Source organism: Natator depressus, chromosome 1 (assembly GCF_965152275.1).
Source record: "Natator depressus isolate rNatDep1 chromosome 1, rNatDep2.hap1, whole genome shotgun sequence".
Taxonomy (NCBI): domain Eukaryota; kingdom Metazoa; phylum Chordata; order Testudines; family Cheloniidae; genus Natator; species Natator depressus.
In genome coordinates this window covers 341,629,716-341,647,234 of record NC_134234.1, presented here as the reverse complement: position 1 = coordinate 341,647,234, position 17,519 = coordinate 341,629,716, and the positions used below count along the sequence as shown (strand labels likewise).

The 17,519-nt window shown below is 53.4% G+C and overlaps 1 protein-coding gene and 1 pseudogene across 1 annotated transcript; both read right to left on the bottom strand.

The window, feature by feature from the left end:
* Nucleotides 1-9,269: 9,269 nt before the first annotated feature.
* LOC141987541 (neo-calmodulin pseudogene) lies at nucleotides 9,270-9,940 on the bottom strand (annotated as a pseudogene).
* Nucleotides 9,941-16,316: 6,376 nt separating this feature from the next.
* LOC141980937 (calmodulin, striated muscle) lies at nucleotides 16,317-17,516 on the bottom strand. The gene has a single exon (XM_074942716.1). It carries the CDS (start codon nucleotides 17,496-17,498, stop codon nucleotides 17,049-17,051), a length of 450 nt encoding a protein of 149 aa, XP_074798817.1. The 5' UTR covers nucleotides 17,499-17,516; the 3' UTR covers nucleotides 16,317-17,048.
* Nucleotides 17,517-17,519: the final 3 nt, after the last annotated feature.

The window sequence follows — 17,519 nt, the reverse complement described above, 5'->3', positions numbered from 1 at the left end:
GCACAGCCCTAGTTCATGCCGCACACGGTAACATGAGCCGGCAACAGCCGCTCGCGTCGTTAATTCAAACCAGTGCTGGCTCCGAGCTGCGCAGCCAGCAGAGCCACCAGGTCCCGGGACGTCAGACGTGGAACGAGGAGACGAAGGCAGCCTGGCTGTCACCCTCAGGCCAGCGGGCCGGGGGGGGGGCAGGGTCCTGGGAACACTGTGGTGGTGGCATGCCTTGCTCCGGATCATGGGCAATTGCCACCCGCTGACTGGGAGGGGCACTGACAGGCATAGGGAGGAGATGGGCCCGCCCAGCGATTTCCTGCTCGGTGGGCTTGCTACGGAAATGGCCTCCTTGTAGAGTTCACATACACACTGGGTCTGTGTCTCAGTTATGCTAAGCACAAAGGGGCCTTAAAATGAGCCTCCTTGGCTGGTAGAGCCAGCATAGGAGCGCTGCACTGACCCGTCTCTCCAGCCCCTCGTGTAGGGGGCAGGTCAGGGGTGCTTCAGGGAGGTGGCTGGAGTGCTCTGCACTGTGGCTACCCGCTGCTTCCCAGGGCCCATAGGGGGCCATATCGAGCACAACTTAGAGCAGCTCCAAGGCTGCTCTAACATAGGCCAAAGGCTGTACAGCCCCAGAATATGAGGAACACAGAGGTTTCTTCAATCCCCCCAGGCCACACTGTCCCTGTCCAGTCAACAATTTGTACAGTGGGGGTCCTGAGAGCTATTGAGCAAAACCCAAACCCTGCGTACGACGGAAATCACTTCAAGCCACCCCAGCACCCCTAGCTGCAGCACCCCTGTTCGTCCCAGGCTAAGGGGCAGAGTGATGGAGGGTATGGCTACATTTGAGCTGGAAGGTGTGAGTCCCGGGTAGGTGCTAGGTCCGCTTGAGCTGGCGGGCTAAAAAGAGCAGTGCAGCTGGGGTAGCATGGGCAGTAGATCGGGTTAGCCACCCGAGTGTACGGTTACCATATTTCAGGTGCCAAAAAGTGGACACTGGGGGGCGGGGGAAGAGCTGGAGGGGGTACAGTTGGGGGTGCTGGAATGGTTATTGGGGGGGTGCAGAAAGGGTGTGTGTGTACTGGGAGGTGTACCTGGGGTGTGTGTGTGTGTGTGTGTGTACTGGGGGGGTGCTGGAGCGGGTACATGGGGCTGCTGGAGGGGGTTGTGTGCGTCCCGGGAGGGGTACCTGGGGGACGCGGGGGGGGGGTGCACGTGCACGTAGCGGGAGGGGTACCTGGGGGACGCGGGGAGGGGGTGCGCGTGCGCGTAGCGGGAGGGGTACCTGGGGGACGCGGGGGGGGGGTGCGCGTGCGCGTAGCGGGAGGGGTGCCTGGGGGATGCGGGAGGGGGGGTGCGCGTGCGCGTACCGGGAGGGGTGCCTGGGGGATGCGGGGGGGGGGTGCACGTGCGCGTACTGGGAGGGGTACCTGGGGGACGTGGGGGGGGTGCGTGTGTGTGTACTGGGTGGGGTACCTGGGGTGTGTGGGAGGGGGTGCGTGTGTACTGGGTGGGTGCTGGAGCGGGTACATGGGGCTGCTGGAGGGGGTTGTGTGCGTACCGGGAGGGGTACCTGGGGGATGCGGGAGGGGGTGTGCGTGTGTGCGTACCGGGAGGGGTACCTGGGGGATGCGGGGGGGGGGTGCGTGTGTGCGTACCGGGAGGGGTACCTGGGGGATGCGGGAGGGGGGGTGCGTGTGTGCGTACCGGGAGGGGTACCTGGGGGATGCGGGAGGGAGGGTGCGTGTGTGCGTACCGGGAGGGGTACCTGGGGGATGCGGGAGGGGGGGTGCGTGTGTGCGTACCGGGAGGGGTACCTGGGGGATGCAGGGGGGGTGCGTGTGTGCGTACTGGGAGGGGTATTTGGGAGGTGCTGTAGGGGGCACTCACTGGAGGTGGGGGGGGGCAGTGTCACTCCCTGGCACAGTGGCAGGGCGGCTGACACAAGCCCAGGACCATGGGCGGTGGGTATCATAGGCTGGGGGAGGCTGTGCGTCCCCAAACAGCCAGGCATGGCCCCGCCCATGCTCCGCCTCCAGGCCCCCCCCCCCCGCTTCCCGCTCTGGGGCTCCCCCTGTGCAGTAGCTGTGCCACCTGCCCTCCCGGTGCTCGGGGGCTGTGGAGGGCCGGGGACACTCTGCCCACCCTCCCAGCGCGCCAGGCCTGGGCACGCTAGCCTGGGGCAGGGGCCAGCGGCCGCGGTGGGGGGGGCTCTGGGCTGCGCGGGGTGGAAGGGGCAGGGCCTCAGGTGGAAGGGGCGGGGCTGGGGGCTAGCCTCCCCTAGCCGGTGCTTCAGGTACCGCCCATGCCTAGGACCCAGCGCCAGCCATCATCAGCACCTCCCTGCGGGGCCCTCCCCCCCCCCGGTGTGGGAGCTGGGGCTGCAGAGAAATGGACCAATCAGCTGCAGATGCAGGGCAGGGACCAATCAGGGCTCTTTCTGAACTGCAACGTCTGCTCTGCAACCCCCCCCCCAGGCTTTGACTCATTTCAAAAATCCACCCGGACGGAGAGCAGACAGAATCATAGAAGATCAGGGTTGGAAGGGACCTCAGGAGGTCATCTAGTCCAACCCCCTGCTCAAAGCAGGACCAAGCCCCAACTAAATCATCCCAGCCAGGGCTTTGTCAAGCCTGACCTTAAAAATATCTAAGGAAGGAGATTCCACCACCTCCCTAGGTAACGCATTCCAGTGGCTCACCACCCTCCTAGTGAAAAAGATTTTCCTAATATTCAAGCTAAGCTTCCCCTACTGCAACTTGAGACCATTACTCCTTGTCCTGTCCTCTTCTACCACTGAGAACAGCCGAGCTCCATCCTGTTTGGAACCCCCTTTCAGGTAGTTGAAAGCAGCTATCAAATCCCCCCTATTCTTCTCTCCCGCAGACTAAACAATCCCAGTTCCCTCAGCCTCTCCTCGTAAGGCATGTGTTCCAATCCCCTAATCATTTTTGTTGCCCTCCGCTGGACGTTTTCCAATTTTTCCACATCCTTCTTGTAGTGTGGGGCCCAACACTGGACACAGTACTCCAGATGACAAAGCGGTCGTGTCTGGGAACCCCCGGCCATCTGGTAACCCTACCCGAGCACAAACCCGCCCCGATCCCCTGGGCACCTCGTCAAGCAGCCTGCCTGAGCTACCGCCCCTGCTACCCGGGCTGCACGGCTATTTTCAGCCTGCTGGCTTGAGCAGAGCTAATGGCAGTATGTCTGTGCGCGCTGGGAATCGCGCCTTTCAATGCAAACATACCCTGAGACTCCAGCCTTCTGTTTCCTGGCCCGAACCTCCCAGCCCAGCTAGTGCATTCTGCCCGTCTTCAGCCAGAGACTTGTCTGCATGCTGCTTTAGCCAGGGGCCAAATTCACCCCTGGTGCAACTCCCCTGATGGCAGCAGTTGCAGCTGGGCTGAGTTTGCCCCCTTGTCTATAGACCTGCATCAAGGGCTTTGCATGGCTTCCCCTTCCTCTGGGAAGTTCACCCCAGCCCCAGCACTGCTTGGGTAAGACTGGCTTGCTGACAGAGGGCTTCCAATGCAGAAAACGGGGATCTCTCCCCCCTTTAAAAATGGAACCTGCCACTTCCAACTCTCACTCCCATCCCTTAGACACCAGGGTAAAACCAAGGAATGCAGCGGAGTTACTACTGATTTACACCGATGCTGCCAGCGAAATCAGAACCAGCCTGGTGTCTGTGAGTAGGCCATGGTTTCTCTTGGCCTCCACATTCCTTTCCAGTTTGGCTCAGGCCCGTTGTTTACTGGGTATAACGTCACATGCCTCGCGGAGAAGAGACGGGGCTAGCAGCCTTGATGTATGGGCTTGACTCAGCCCCTGGGATCTGCTGCATGTCACAGGCCCTGGAGGTGCAAAGCACACCTGGAAGAAGATCAGAGATCTCCCCCCCCACCCCCCAACCCGGGAGGTAACCACTGCTGCCCCTAACGACATAGAGCAGTGGTTCTCAAACTTTTGTACTGGTGACCCCTTTCAAATAGCAAGCCTCTGAGTGCGACCCCCCCTTTATAAATTAAAAACACTTTTTTATACATTTCACACCGTTATAAATGCTGGATGCAAAGCGGGGTTTTGGGTTGAGGCTGACAGCTCGCGACCCGCTCATGTAATAACCTCATGAGCCCCTGAGGGGTCCCGACCCCCAGTTTGAGAACCCCTGTCATAGAGCATACAGTGCATGCATCAGGCCCAACGTTTGCAAAATGTTCAGCCATGCCAAGATGAAAGGAGCTGAATCAATGTAACTCCGAACTATTCTCTGTGCAGCAGGGCTGGACGCTCAGATACTTCAAGGGCTGTTTGGTTCACCTTAGGAGCTCTTCCAGATTTTCCTATCGCTTCACTCACTCCCTGATGGTGTTTCTTTCCAGTCCGGGAGCCACAGGGCAGTTCGTAACTAGATGTTTTGGAGGCTCGTGCTCGGGCAGTGGACTGCTGGTGGGAAAACAGGCGCTGGCTGTGTGTGTTTTATGCTGAAAATAGATACCCAGGAGCCAGAAAATGCGAACTTCCTCCGTATAATCCTAGCAGATCCCAGAGGGGCTTGAAACCGGGGGGAGAGCGTTTGTGAATGCGTGTGGGGGTGGGGGGAGATTTCATAACTCTCATCCCAATGAAGTTTATGGCTGAGGTTTTTTTCGGGGGGGTGGGCGGGGATGGGCGATGAGTTTATTTGCGGAATAGCGACTCTTAAAGAAGAGAGACAAACCTGGGAGTGCTGGCAAATCCCGGAGCGCACACAGGCTATTGGGATTAAACCAACAACAGCCTCTCCCTGCATTTCCGCAATCCTCCCAAACTCCAGGAGAAGTCACTCCAGAGTGCCTAGGTGTGTCACCTACTTTCAGTGACAATCAATCAATTAACTCAGGTTGGCTTGAAAATGGGGCCAGGGTTATTGCAAAAGTGAACCTGGCTTGGGTTTCCAGTTTGTAACCAAAGCCCATACCAGGTGATTTGCATTGTTCTGGGTCTTGAAACAAAAATTGTACTATCTATCTATCTATCTATCTATCTGTAAGCGGGGGAATAGTCCCGCTCTTATGGGGAACTTTCCTGGCTTCTGCACTACCCCGGTGAAGTGGGCTAGCGAAAGGATCTGAGTCCTCGCTCCCACTTCCTTTACCCAGTGGCCACCTTGCCCTTGAGGACTCCCCTTCCACTCTCCTGTCTGGCAGAGTCCTCGTAACCCTAACAAGGCTGGGCCCAGGATTCCTGGGGGGCTTGACCCCCAACCCTGCTGTGGTCACCTAGGACAGGGGCTAGGGTGTCCCAACTCCGGGGTACTCTCTCTGCACTGGGCACTTCTCTGACCCACTGACCATTACATACAAGTTAAAGCAAATGCAAGTTATTTAATCAACAATTAATTTTAAAAAGAATAAGGAAAAATGGGAATGGTTAAAGGAAACACATCACCCCGCTCTGTGGCAGGGAACACCACAAACAGTGTCTCTGGAACGTCAGGGCAGTTCACAGTCTGTTCCTTGTAGGTTTCAGGCCTCCTTCTCCGGCCCTGGCTGTGCTGCAGGGATGCTGTGGGTTGGACACTCGCTGTGGTGGTGGCCACACGCTCTCAGGCTCTAAGTGGTAGGACCCTTCTTCCCAGTGTCACCCCCGCCCTGTCGGGGTTACGATCCAAGCCTGGCCTGCAGAGCCCCTTGGCTGAGGTGTCTCCCTGTGCTGGGCCTGCTGCCCAGGGTCCCCCTCGCTCTCCCCAGCTGCTCACCGCACCCAGCTCCAGACAGCTCCAGCCCCAGCTGCACCACTCGGTCTCTGCCGGGCTGCTGCTCTGCCTCCAGCTCCCTGGGCTGCTTCTCTGGCCCCTCTGGCTCTGGTTGCTGCAGCTCTGCTCCCAGGACAGGTCTGCTCTGCAGGCTGCTTCTGTGACTCTGCTCCCAGCACGGACCTGCTTCCTGGGCTGCTTTCTGGTCCCTCTGGCTCTGGTTGCTGCAGCTCTGCTCCCAGGACAGGGTCTGCTCTCTCTGGGCTGCTTTTCTGGTCCCTCTGGCTCTGGTTGCTGCAGTTCTGCTCCCAGGGCAAGTCTGCTCTGTCTGGGCTGTGCCTCTGGCTTTGGGGCTGCAGCTCTGCTCCCAGGACAGGGTCTGCTCTTTCTGGGCTGCTTTTCTGGTCCCTCTGGATCTGGCACAGCTCTGCTCCCCAGCTTAGCTTGGGCCCCTGCTTTCTCCTTAGCTCGGCCCCGCTCTGTCTGACCCAGGCAAATCCAGCTCACACTGAGGACGGGACCTCCCTGGCCTCCTGACTCTCTAATTAGCCTGCCCACCCTGTCATTCGGGCTGACCTGGAGCATTGGCCTCTCCCCATTGTTCCTGGGGGCTGTCAGTCTCAGGGTCCTGATTGCCCATCGACACTTCCCCTTTTAGTACTGGGAGCTAGCAACTAAAACACTCTCACTGAATGTTAGGAAGGGGCAACAGTCCCCTTACATATCTATCTATCTGTCTAAAGTGTTCAAAAATCATGAGTCATGCCCCCAAACTCAAGCAATTGGCTTAAAAATCAAGAGATTTGACAACAAATGTGGCATTCTTGTTATTTGCCTTCTGTTTCTGGAACCCTTGCTGGTCACTTGGGTCACATTTTCAAGATTTTCTCTGCAACCAAAAGGGCTAGAATATATATATATATATATATATATATATATACACGGAATGCAGGGATTGTCATGTAGTCACATGACTCCAGGAGCTGGGGCTTTAAGAAACCCACCAAACAGGGTGAGACTTGTGATAACATTGTGAGAGTTGGCAATGTATCCATTTAAACATTTTTAGGCCTAAAATCAGCTCCTTCCCATTCCTCTGACAAACACTGGTGAAAGGCTGCTGCGTGATTCTCCCCAGGCCTGAGGACAACCCTTTGCTTCCTTTGTAGCTCCTGGCCCCCACACTTATTTCCTCTTGCTCAGACCATACTCTGCTTAGGCTGGTTTCGTTGGGGTAAATTCTCCTATGCTGTCAAACCCCCACTGATTGTAATGGAACCAGCATGCAGGCCCGTGGCCAAGATGTTCCAAAATGGCTGCCTAAAGTTAGGCTCCAAGACCCGGATCCTCAGAGGTATTTAGGCACCTAACTCCCATTTACTTTCACATCTAGGCGACTAAATAAGTGGCCTGGTTTTCAAAAATGCTGAGCATCCAGCACATTCTACTGACTTCAATGTCCAAACCACAGAAAACCAGGCTACTTATTTAGACACCTAAATGAGAATTTAAGCAGTTAACTTTACCCGGTTTTGGACATCTTCACCCGTATCTTTGCTCTCAAACCCTAGTTTCCAGCTAGACTTAGCTTTCAGCCTTTCCCTTTATGTCATTGTCTGATTGCAAGCAGGTGGGGAATAAAACAGAAGATGAAAAGAGGGCTGCAGGAGAGAAGGGAAAAGAATTATTTATTGAAATGAGGCTATAATTTGGAATGGATTTGAGGCCAACTGTGCCCTAAGCAGATTCCTTTGAAGCTAAACATCTCAGCTGATTTGTCAGCGGCTCAGGAACAACAGAAGGAAACGTTTTCTGGTAGGAGATTTAAAAATTGTACCGAGGTCTGGGCGGATTACACCTGTTTGGCAAATGTCTGACTTTAAAGTTTGTATTGTTATACAATATTTATGGGAACACGCCCCCCCGAGTCAACAGCATGGAGCCAGTTGCAAAGGGCCTGAAGTAAAGGACTATCTTGTACCCATATGTACCAGGCATTGATTTATCTGCATGTTTTGCCCATGCTGTGTTTAAAAAACTTTCCATGCCCCATAAAAGGCCCAGTTCCGCTCTCAGCTACACCAGTGTAAATCTATTTCCGTCAGTGGAATTTGTCTCGTTTTTTATTGGTGAAACTAAGAGCAGAATTTGGCCCAAAGTAATCAAACAAAACAAGAGGGGAAAAAAGGGTGTGGAGGAGTTGTTCTGTGAGCTTTCTTCTACTGGCATCCGGAGTGAGTTTAGGGGAGCAACTCTGGATTGAAAGTAGTGTACATGAGAACAGAAGCCTGAACCTTTGCATTATTTCTCCTCCATTCCCGCTCCCTAGAGATCCACGCACAATCAGGAATCAGAGGAAGGGCTCGCAGTCACTTCATAGATTTCTTTAGGGGATGTATCTGACCCCAGAGAGAGTTCCCACGAAAGCTCAAACCCTCATTGAGCCTTTTGGTCAGGAAATATTCTCAGGAGGGATCTCCAGCTATTACAAAAGCCAACATTTGAACTCTATCTGCCTTCCAAGTTACAAGCAATAGCTTTGCTCCAGCCAGCCAGAATGCAGAGACAGGACACGCACCGCCCGGCCGGCATTCACGCACCTGCTAATCTGACTCCTATTCTAAGCGATGCCGTTCGGATTACTCTGCTGCACTCGTCGCCATGGTATCTGGGTGCCTGTTGAGTCCCTTCAGACAACTGCCTTTGATGGAGTTGAAATCCACCGTTGAGTTAGTTATACGTATGGCTGGGCCTGAACCAGACCCCAGCTATTGCCCTGGGTGACCCCCCAAGTTAACTTTAGAGACAGTAGCCCATGTAAAACACAAGCAGTGTTTGCAAACAAGGGCAGGGATAGTGAGACAAAGGGAGAATCATAGACTATCAGGGTTGGAAGGGACCTCAGGAGGTCATCGAGTCCAACCCCCTGCTCAAAGCAGGACCAATCCCCAACTAAATCATCCCAGCCAGGGCTTTGTCAAGCCTGACCTTAAAAACCTCTAAGGAAGGAGATTCCACCACCTCCCTAGGGAACCCATTCCAGTGCTTCACCACCCTCCTAGTGAAAAAGTTTTTCCTAATATCTAGCCTAGATCTCCTCCACTGCAACTTGAGACCACTGCTCCTTGGCCTATAAAGCCTGTAATAATGGGTCCTATAGGGCTTCTTCCGTTTCAGGTTCTCACAGCCACCTCACAGAGGTAGGTACATGGTATTCTCCTCTTCGTACAAGCGGTGAAAACAAAACCCCATGGAAAGGTTAAGAAACTCCAAGGCTGCACAGTAAACTCATGGCAGAGCTAGGACTAGAATCCAGGGCTCCCGACGCCAGCCCCCACCTTGAACTGCCACGTGACCATGCCTCCCTCAGTGTTAGACTGCCTCCCACACACAGAGGAAATATATATGCTGGAGTTCAAATGTCTGGGCATCCATGGTCCTTTGGCAGTGGGACAGACACTTCTGCAGATGAGCTAGAAGCCAAGCTATGGTTCCTGCACCAGAAATTGAACAAGTTCAATAGGAGACATCTTCACTTTGAGGCCATCATCCTCACAAACTCCTCGTAGTTGACTTGCCCGTTGCCATCTGCATCGGCCTCCTTGATCATCTCGTCCACCTCCTCGTCCGTCAGCTTCTCACCGAGGTTGGTCATGACGTGCCGGAGCTCCACCGCGCTGATGTAGCCAATCCCATCCTCGTCAAAGACCCGGAAGGCTTCCCGGATCGCCTCCTCGCTGTCCATGTCCCTCATCTTCCTCGCCATCAAGGACAGGAATTCGGGGAAGTCCACCGTGCCGCTGCCGTCGGTGTCCAACTCGCCGATCATGTCTTGCAGCTCAGCCTCGGTGGGATTCTGCCCCAGCGACCGCATGACGGTCCCCAGTTCACCGGTGGTGATGGACCCATTACCATCTTTGTCAAAGAGCGAGAAGGCTTCTTTGAACTCTGCGATCTGCTCCTCCGCCAGCTGGCCGGCCATGCCGGTGCCTTTTCAGCGTCCGTGCCTCCCTGCTCGCTGAAACAGCTTGCACTCGGTTCTCCTTGTGCTTTGCAGATAGCCGAGCCCTGGGAAAGTCTCCTGTGACTCCTTGCCCAGGGATGAAACAATGGCTTGGAGACAGACAGCAATACATGGTTCACACTTTTCATTGGTGCAAATTGAGTCATGGAGAGAAATGAGACCATCCACACCCTCTTCATTATCTAAGTGCCAGTTCCTGTCCAGGCAGGAGCCGAGAAAGCTGGAACAGGACGTGTGCGCGCAGGAGAGAAAGGCATACACGAGTGCCCACAACACCGACGGTCAAAAATGGCACAGGCCTTTGTCCTTAGCTATCGCTTCTGTTGCAAACAGTAAAGCTCTGACTCCTGCATGCCTCGTGCACTCTGTGGCTGTTGGAAGGCAGGACGGGGCCTGAACGGGCTCCAGACCATGTCTGCGGAAAATTGTTGTTGGCTGCAGAAAAGGAAAAGCAACCGGCCTTGTTTAAACGCTCCAGCTGAACTCCAGCCCTTTGCCACGGGCCAGCCCAAGGGCTGCGTGCCACTGGAGTGTGCCGTTAGCCCCCGTAAGTGATGCACGGGCCCTGCATGCACCCCAGCACAGGGGTGAATTTCCCCCTGTCTGTATTCTAGCCTGGTCAGCTCAGCTTTCATTGACACCGCACCCCCCCCCCTTGCAAGTGTAACCCTGACAGACCCCAGTTGTCGGCGGGCAGGATTGAACCTGGGACCTCTGAAGCTAAATGCATGAGCCTTTACTGCATGAGTCAAAAGCCACCTGGCCGCTAGCTAAGGCTGTAGCAGACTCATTAATCTTGAAGTGGTCTCGGTGCCACTAGAGGGGACAGAGCACCACACCCAGGAGGTGTGTGGGTTACACAAGCTCTTTGCTTTGAGAGGGAGTGGAGGGTTATTCCCACGGGGGCTGGAGCACTCAGAGCACCGTGGGACATGTCACTGCAAAGCCGATTGCCTTGTGCGGCAGTCAGGCACCACTGTCTGCTCCACCAAGCTGGTGGGCGAGGGGGCAGTCAGGCCAGGGAGCGGGCAGATGTGCCATGAAGGCAGTTCCCTGCGAGGGAACAGAGCTGTGCTAAGAGAGGCCTGTGTGTTATTATTGGCCAAGCTTGTGAGGCCTAAGAGCTTGTCTATAGGAGTTATTCCAGAATAAGGCAAGGTGTGAATGTAACTCGACAGAGCTCTTTCCGGATCGCTCCCAGTGTGGACGCTCTTGTTCTGGAATAGTTTAGCGACTCAGGTCAGTTCCCCGGACTCTCAACCCCATGGCATTTCGCTGTCTGTCGGGACCGTGGAACACGATACTGCTTGAACACCATCTCCAATCAATTGCAAAATTTCAGGGAGTGTCCTAGCCATCGGTGGGAGGAACCTTTTGGATTTGGGTGAACGTCGGGGGGGCAAAAAGGAAGGGAGAAATGGAGGACATACAGAGCCCTCGGTATCTGGTTAGCAGAGCCAGCAGCTTCAGTCACCTCTAGATCAAAGAACTAGTTAATGGCCTCCATTAACACCTTCCAACACAGCAACACCCCATCTCAGCTCTGCCCATATGCCCCCCGGAGATTAAAATGTCGCATCCTGAAAGAAAAGCCAGGAGAAAGAAAGAAAATAAAAGCGGTGAACACAGAACCCCTGGCATGGGAAAAGGGCAGAGTAAGGGACCCTGGCATGAAGAGTCGAAATATCCGGGGCATGTGTGCTATAATTAGCCTTCTCTTTCTGAAGGGGAAACTGAGGCACAGAGCGAGTAAGGGCCAGATTTTCAAAAGTGTTCAGCCAGCATGCTGGGAGCTGAGCTCTTTGGAAAAACGGGAGGCAAGCGGAATCGTGAGAATTTGAGAAGCTGCCCCTCAATGGCCGGTGCAAGGTCTCCCAGGAAGTGTGATGGATGTGGAGCACTGGAACGAGGGGTACTCTGGGTGCAGCAGGACCCCTCCAGCTTGTACAGCGAGAAAGTGGCTTGTTTGGTCTAGGGCCGTGATTCTCACTTGGGTGGTGAGAGATCCCAGACAAGCCCTGTAAAGGCTGTGTTTGGTGCGGTGCCTCCTGGCTTGATGTACTAATAGCAACTGGATGCTTTACACTTATGTTCAATGACTTTCAGTCCCTGCACTATAAAAATTGCTCCAGAGCCCCTGTGTACAGCAGCCAGCACCTGAATTTGCATCTCCCCCCAGTGTCCTAATCACAAAACCAGATTAGCTGCAATCTGCCCTCTTCCTCCTAACCAGTGCTCATGGTATCCATCAGTGAAATGACACGAAGGGGTCTTCACCAGAATGGCATCTCCATCAGGCTGTTCCCTCACCTCTGCCTGCTCCCTCCATGGGATTGTTTCAGCTTTCAGGCCTCATGGATGGGGGGAAGCAGTAGACAGGATGTCTGCTCTGTCAACCTGTGGAACTCCTTGCCAGAGGATGTTGCTAAGGCCAAGACTTTTAACAGGGTTCAAAAAAGAGCTAGATAAATTCATGGAGGATAGGTCCATCAATGGCTATTAGCTAGGATGGATGGGGATGGTGTCCCTAGCCTCTGTTTGCCAGGAGCTGGGAATGGGCGACAGGGGATGGATCACTTGATGATTACCAGTTCTGTTCATTATCTCTGGGGCACCTGGCATTGGCCACTGATACTGGGCTAGCTGGACCTTTGGTCTGACCCAGTATGGCTGTTCTTATGTTCTTATCTTGATTTTAGTCAGGCTTTTGACCCAGTCCCACATGAATTCGCATAAGCAAACAAGGGAAATGTGGTCTAGATGAAATCTCTATAAGGTGGGTGCATAACCAGTTGAAAGACCATATGCAATGAATAATTATAAATGGTTCGCTGTCACACTGGGAGGACATACCTGCAAGGATCTCTCTTGGGTCTGATGATTTTCATTAATGACTTGGTTAATAGAGAGGAGAGGATGCTTCTAAAATTTGTGGCTAACACCAAGCTGGGAGAGGTTGCAAGCCCTTTGGAGGACAGGATTAGAATTCAAAACGACTGTGACAAATTGCAGAACTGGTCCGACAAGTGCAAAGTACCACAATTAGGAAGGAAAACATATGCACAAACATAACACGGCAAATCACTGACTAGACAGTTTAGTCTCTAAGGTGCCACAAGTACTCCTTTTCTTTTTGCGAATACAGACTAACACGGCTGTTACTCTGAAACCTGTCATTATGCAAGGCACTGCATTTAGCCGTATGGAGTTGAAATCTATCAACTGCATGCTGTGTATATAATAATGTATTCTGCAATTTCCACAGTATGCATCCGATGAAGTGAGCTGTAGCTCACGAAAGCTCATGCTCAAATAAATTGGTTAGTCTCTAAGGTGCCACAAGTACTCCTTTTCTTTTTGACTAGACAGTATTACTGCTGAAAAGGATCTGGAGGTTATAGTGGCTCGCTAACTGAATATGAGTCAACAATGTGACACAGTTTGGATAAAGGCTCATATCATTCTGGGGTGTATAAACAGGAGTATCGTGTGTAAGACACAGGAGGTAATTGTCACACTTTACTCAGCGGTAGTGAGGCCTTAGCTGCAGTGGCGCCCGAACAGAGTGGCCAGGGAGCCACGGCTCTCCCATTTTTTGAAAGTGGACGGGCCTGGCCCATCCACTTTTCACCACGGGCCCCGGCTTCTGCCCCTCCTCTTCCCCTGAGGCCCTGCCCCCCAGCCAGGTCAGCAGCTGGAGCCCATAGCCCGGCTGCGGCTCCAAGGCCCTGCCCCCCGGCTGGAGCCGGGTCAGGGTAAGAGCTGCGTGAGCAGCTGTGCAAAGTCCACAGATCCTCCACCTGTCCTGGGGGAGGGGGGGTCTGGGGGGGGGGGGACACGGGCCAGGGGCTGCTGTTGGGCCCCCCACCTCAGGCAGGTGGAAGGGTCCAGGCTCCCCAGCCCCGCTCTGGCTTCTGGCTTGGCCGGGGGGCTGGGGCCTTGGGGGAAAGGATGGTCAGGGGTGGAGCCATGGAGGGGACAGGGCCCTTTCGGGAAGGCTCTGTTGCCCCAGGTTCTGGGTGTGACACTTTCGGAAAGTGGAGAGAGTCCAGAGGACAGTGACAAAAATGATAAACAGTTTAGCAAACCTGACCTATGAGGAAAGGCTAAAAAAACGGAGCATGTTTAGTCCTGAGAAAAGAAGACCGAGGTGAGGACTTGATAACAAATATGTGAAGGGCTATTGTAATGAGGACTGTGATCAACTGTTCTCCGTGTCCACTCAAGGTAGGCCAAGATGAGATGGACTTAATCTGCAGCAAGGAAGAATTAGGTTAGATAGTAGGAAAAACATTCTAACTACAGGGTAGTTAAGTTCTGGAATAGGTGTCCAAAGGAGGTTGTGGAATCCCCATCACTGGAGGTGTTGCAGGATAGCCTGGTTGGGCAAACACCTGTCAGGGTTGGTCTAAGTTTACTTGGTCCTGCCTCAGCGCAGGGGTCTGGACTAGATGACCTCTCAAGATCCCTCCCAACCTCACATTTCTATGATTCTGCGCCCTGAACTCCACCCTGGTCATTGGAACTGTGCACCAGCCTATTTGGAAGAACTCATCAAGCCTTCCATCCCTACTCTTCCTCCTCCTGTGTTATATAGAGCTGCCCCCAACCCAAACCTCTGGTTCTAAGGTGGGGATGGAACCTGGATGCCAACTCCAGAGCTGCATCTGGATTTCAAATGCCCTGAAGTTAGCGGATCTTTGGCTTTTGGGCGTTTGGTTTGGATCATTATGAAGAGCGGAGCCATTTCCCAAACACAGATACGGGTTTTGAACACCCTCAGTGTTTGGGGTGGGGGGAAATCAGACCATGGGGTATTGTTCAGTAGATGCATTGCTGTCTAGCTAGAAAGTGTGGAGGAGGTGAGCGCAAGAACTCCTGGGATCTGAATCACTGCTGCCTTGCCCCATGTGTAGTCATTTGCATCAGCAAATCCTGCTTTGGTAGCATTTTACACCCACACTGAACTGGTAGAAATAAACAAGGCTCAGGCAAATCTGGGCTTCTGGCTTCCAGCCCTATGCACATTCCCTCAGGCCAAAGGGCCTACCCCAAGCAGCCTGGAACCTTGGTCTGTTGGTAACCAAGCTCGAGCCTTGACGTTTGCAGCTTGAGCCCATCCTTAGTACCACGCGATCGACGCTTTTTCTGGGTTCTAGCTGGGAGTGGAGAAAAGGAAGCACTGAAAGTTCTCTGGAAGCAAATAATCATTCCTTTATTTGAAAACAAAGCTACCACTTGGACTAGCGGAGGGGGAGCTTGCACCAGAAGCTGATCCTTTTGAAAACGATCGGCTACAGAAATGGACACAGAGGCACAACAGAAGGAAATATTTTTCTGGGGCAAGCCCGGCGGTATACAGAAAAAAGGTGAACACAGTGGATTCTAACAGCACGTCTATGATGCTTGGCAGGTAATTAGGATTCCAGCAGCATTCCTGGTGTTCCCAGGGGGTGAAATTCCTGCACGGAGACCTATGTGCCACTTACACCCCATTTTGCCTTATAGACCCCGCTCTGCAAACATTTACACCCCGGCTTAACTTTAACCACACGACTAGTCCCATTGACTTGCAAATTTACTCTATTGTGAGTAAAGCCCATGCATAATTGTTTGCAGGATCAGGGCCTGTGAGTTTAAGTGGGACCTGACTTATAAGCCTTTTTGTGGTGTTCTGCACATGGAATGTCACCCTATATCATGAGATCCAAAGCCCAGGGAGTCCCACTGTGACGTTCTCTCCTTGGAAAAGCAAAGGGGGCCCAGTTTGAATGGCCAGCCTTGCACCTGAATAAGACACCCATTTTGCAGTATTACAGCTTTACGCTTCCCAGTGTTTTGATAACCATTTCAATGGACGACGTCTGAAGGGAACTGCAACGTCGCCCAAATGGTAGTCACAGTGCAGATGTAGCTATCGACTGTGTGCATCCTTAACAGCCAAATTTCCTGTTTCCTAAAAGGCAAATAACCCCTGAGAGAAAATGAGCATCTAACTTATTCGCCTATCCTCTCCCCTTCCCTTAAGGTTTGTACCATCAGGAATAAGACAGAGGCAGTGCCAGCAGTACAAAGATTTCTTTAGGATGTATTCCCAGGCTGGCCACAAATTCCTTGGAGAAAATTTCTATAGAAGCTCATGCAGTCAGTCCTCATTTTGCAATTCAGGCCGCTGGCAAATCTTAGGGGAGGCCAAACGCTCGTCTTTATTCATGTTTGCTGGTGTCTAGCGTTCAAATTCAAATGGAATCTGGCCTCTGCATTGTGACTCTTCTACCCAGCCCAGCAGAATCCACTTCTGTGCTGCACAAAGACAAACTCAGACAGACAGACACCAGCTAAGATCACAGTGAAACTCCCCTTAGGCAAGTGCCTGTGGGTGTGAACCCAACCCTCACAACAGGTGTCCCAGAATTCCGGGGAGGTTGGGGGGTGGGGGGGGCAGTGGGAAGAATTTCCAGATCAAGAACAAGATTTATAGGAATCATAGAATATCAGGGTTGGAAGGGACCTCAGGAGGTCATCTAGTCCAACCTCCTGCTCAAAGCAGGACCAATCCCCAATTTTTGCCCCCGATCCCTAAATGGCCCCCTCAAGGATTGAACTCACAGGCCTGGGTTTAGCAGGCCAATGCTCAAACCACTGAGCTATCCCTCCCCCCACTTGTGGCTTGGTCCTTTTTTTTTTAAACTAATAATGAGCATACAGCCCCAGTCTCGCATCCATATCCATGCAAGTGAACCCTTGTGCCCGTATGGAACCCCAGTGACTTCAGCAGGGCCCCGCTTCAGAGTGAGGGTCTGCTTGCATGGACCCAATGGCAGAGGCAGGGTCTGGATCTGGCTTGAAAGTCTGTGCAAATTGCCAAGGATGTGATCTTGCAAAACCCCAGCCCTGTTGAGGAATCCTTGCTCCTAGGGATAGTCACTGATGTCAACAGGAGTAAGGGCCGGAAGGATCGGGCCCCATTTGTTGACTGTCCTTGGGACACGTAGGCTCCAACGCCACATGCTGCCTAGTCTAAAGGAAACCTAATTATTGCAAGAGGCATAAACCAGGTGTGTAACCAGAGACGCTAAATTTCAGATGAGCCACAGGGCTTAGCTAACAAACAGGGTAAGTCACAGCCAGCCTTTAGAATAAAGTAATAGAATACAGGGGAAGAAACCAACAGAACAGCAGAGACATGCACAGGCCTTGGGCAAGAGGGGACAGACCACTGACCGACAGGTTACAGTGAAAGGAAGCAAATGAATGAGTGAATGCGGTACCAGGAAAGTCAGTTCTTCACTTCTCCGTCATCATCCGTACAAACTCCTCGTAGTTGACTTGCCCATCGCTGTTGCTGTCGGCCTCCTTGATCATCTCGTCCACCTCCTCGTCCGTCAGCTTCTCGCCCAGGTTGGTCATGACATGCCGCAGCTCCGCCGCACTGATGTAGCCGTTCTTGTCCCTGTCGAACACCCGGAAGGCTTCCCGGATCTCCTCCTCGCTGTCCGTGTCCCTCATCTTCCTCGCCATCATGGACAGGAATTCGGGGAAGTCCACCGTGCCACTGCCGTCTGCGTCCAACTCGCCAATCATGTCTTGCAGCTCGGCCTCGGTGGGGTTCTGCCCCAGCGACCGCATGACGGTCCCCAGCTCGCTGGTGGTGATGGACCCATCCCCGTCCTTGTCGAAGAGGGAGAAGGCTTCTTTGAACTCTGCGATCTGCCCCTCCGTCAGCTGGTCGGCCATGCCGGTGCCTTCAAAGCGTCC

Coding starts and splice junctions, on each gene's coding strand:
- LOC141980937 (XM_074942716.1), bottom strand. CDS start 17,498: ATGGCCGACCAGCTGACGGAGGGGCAGATCGCAGAGTTCAAAGAAGCC.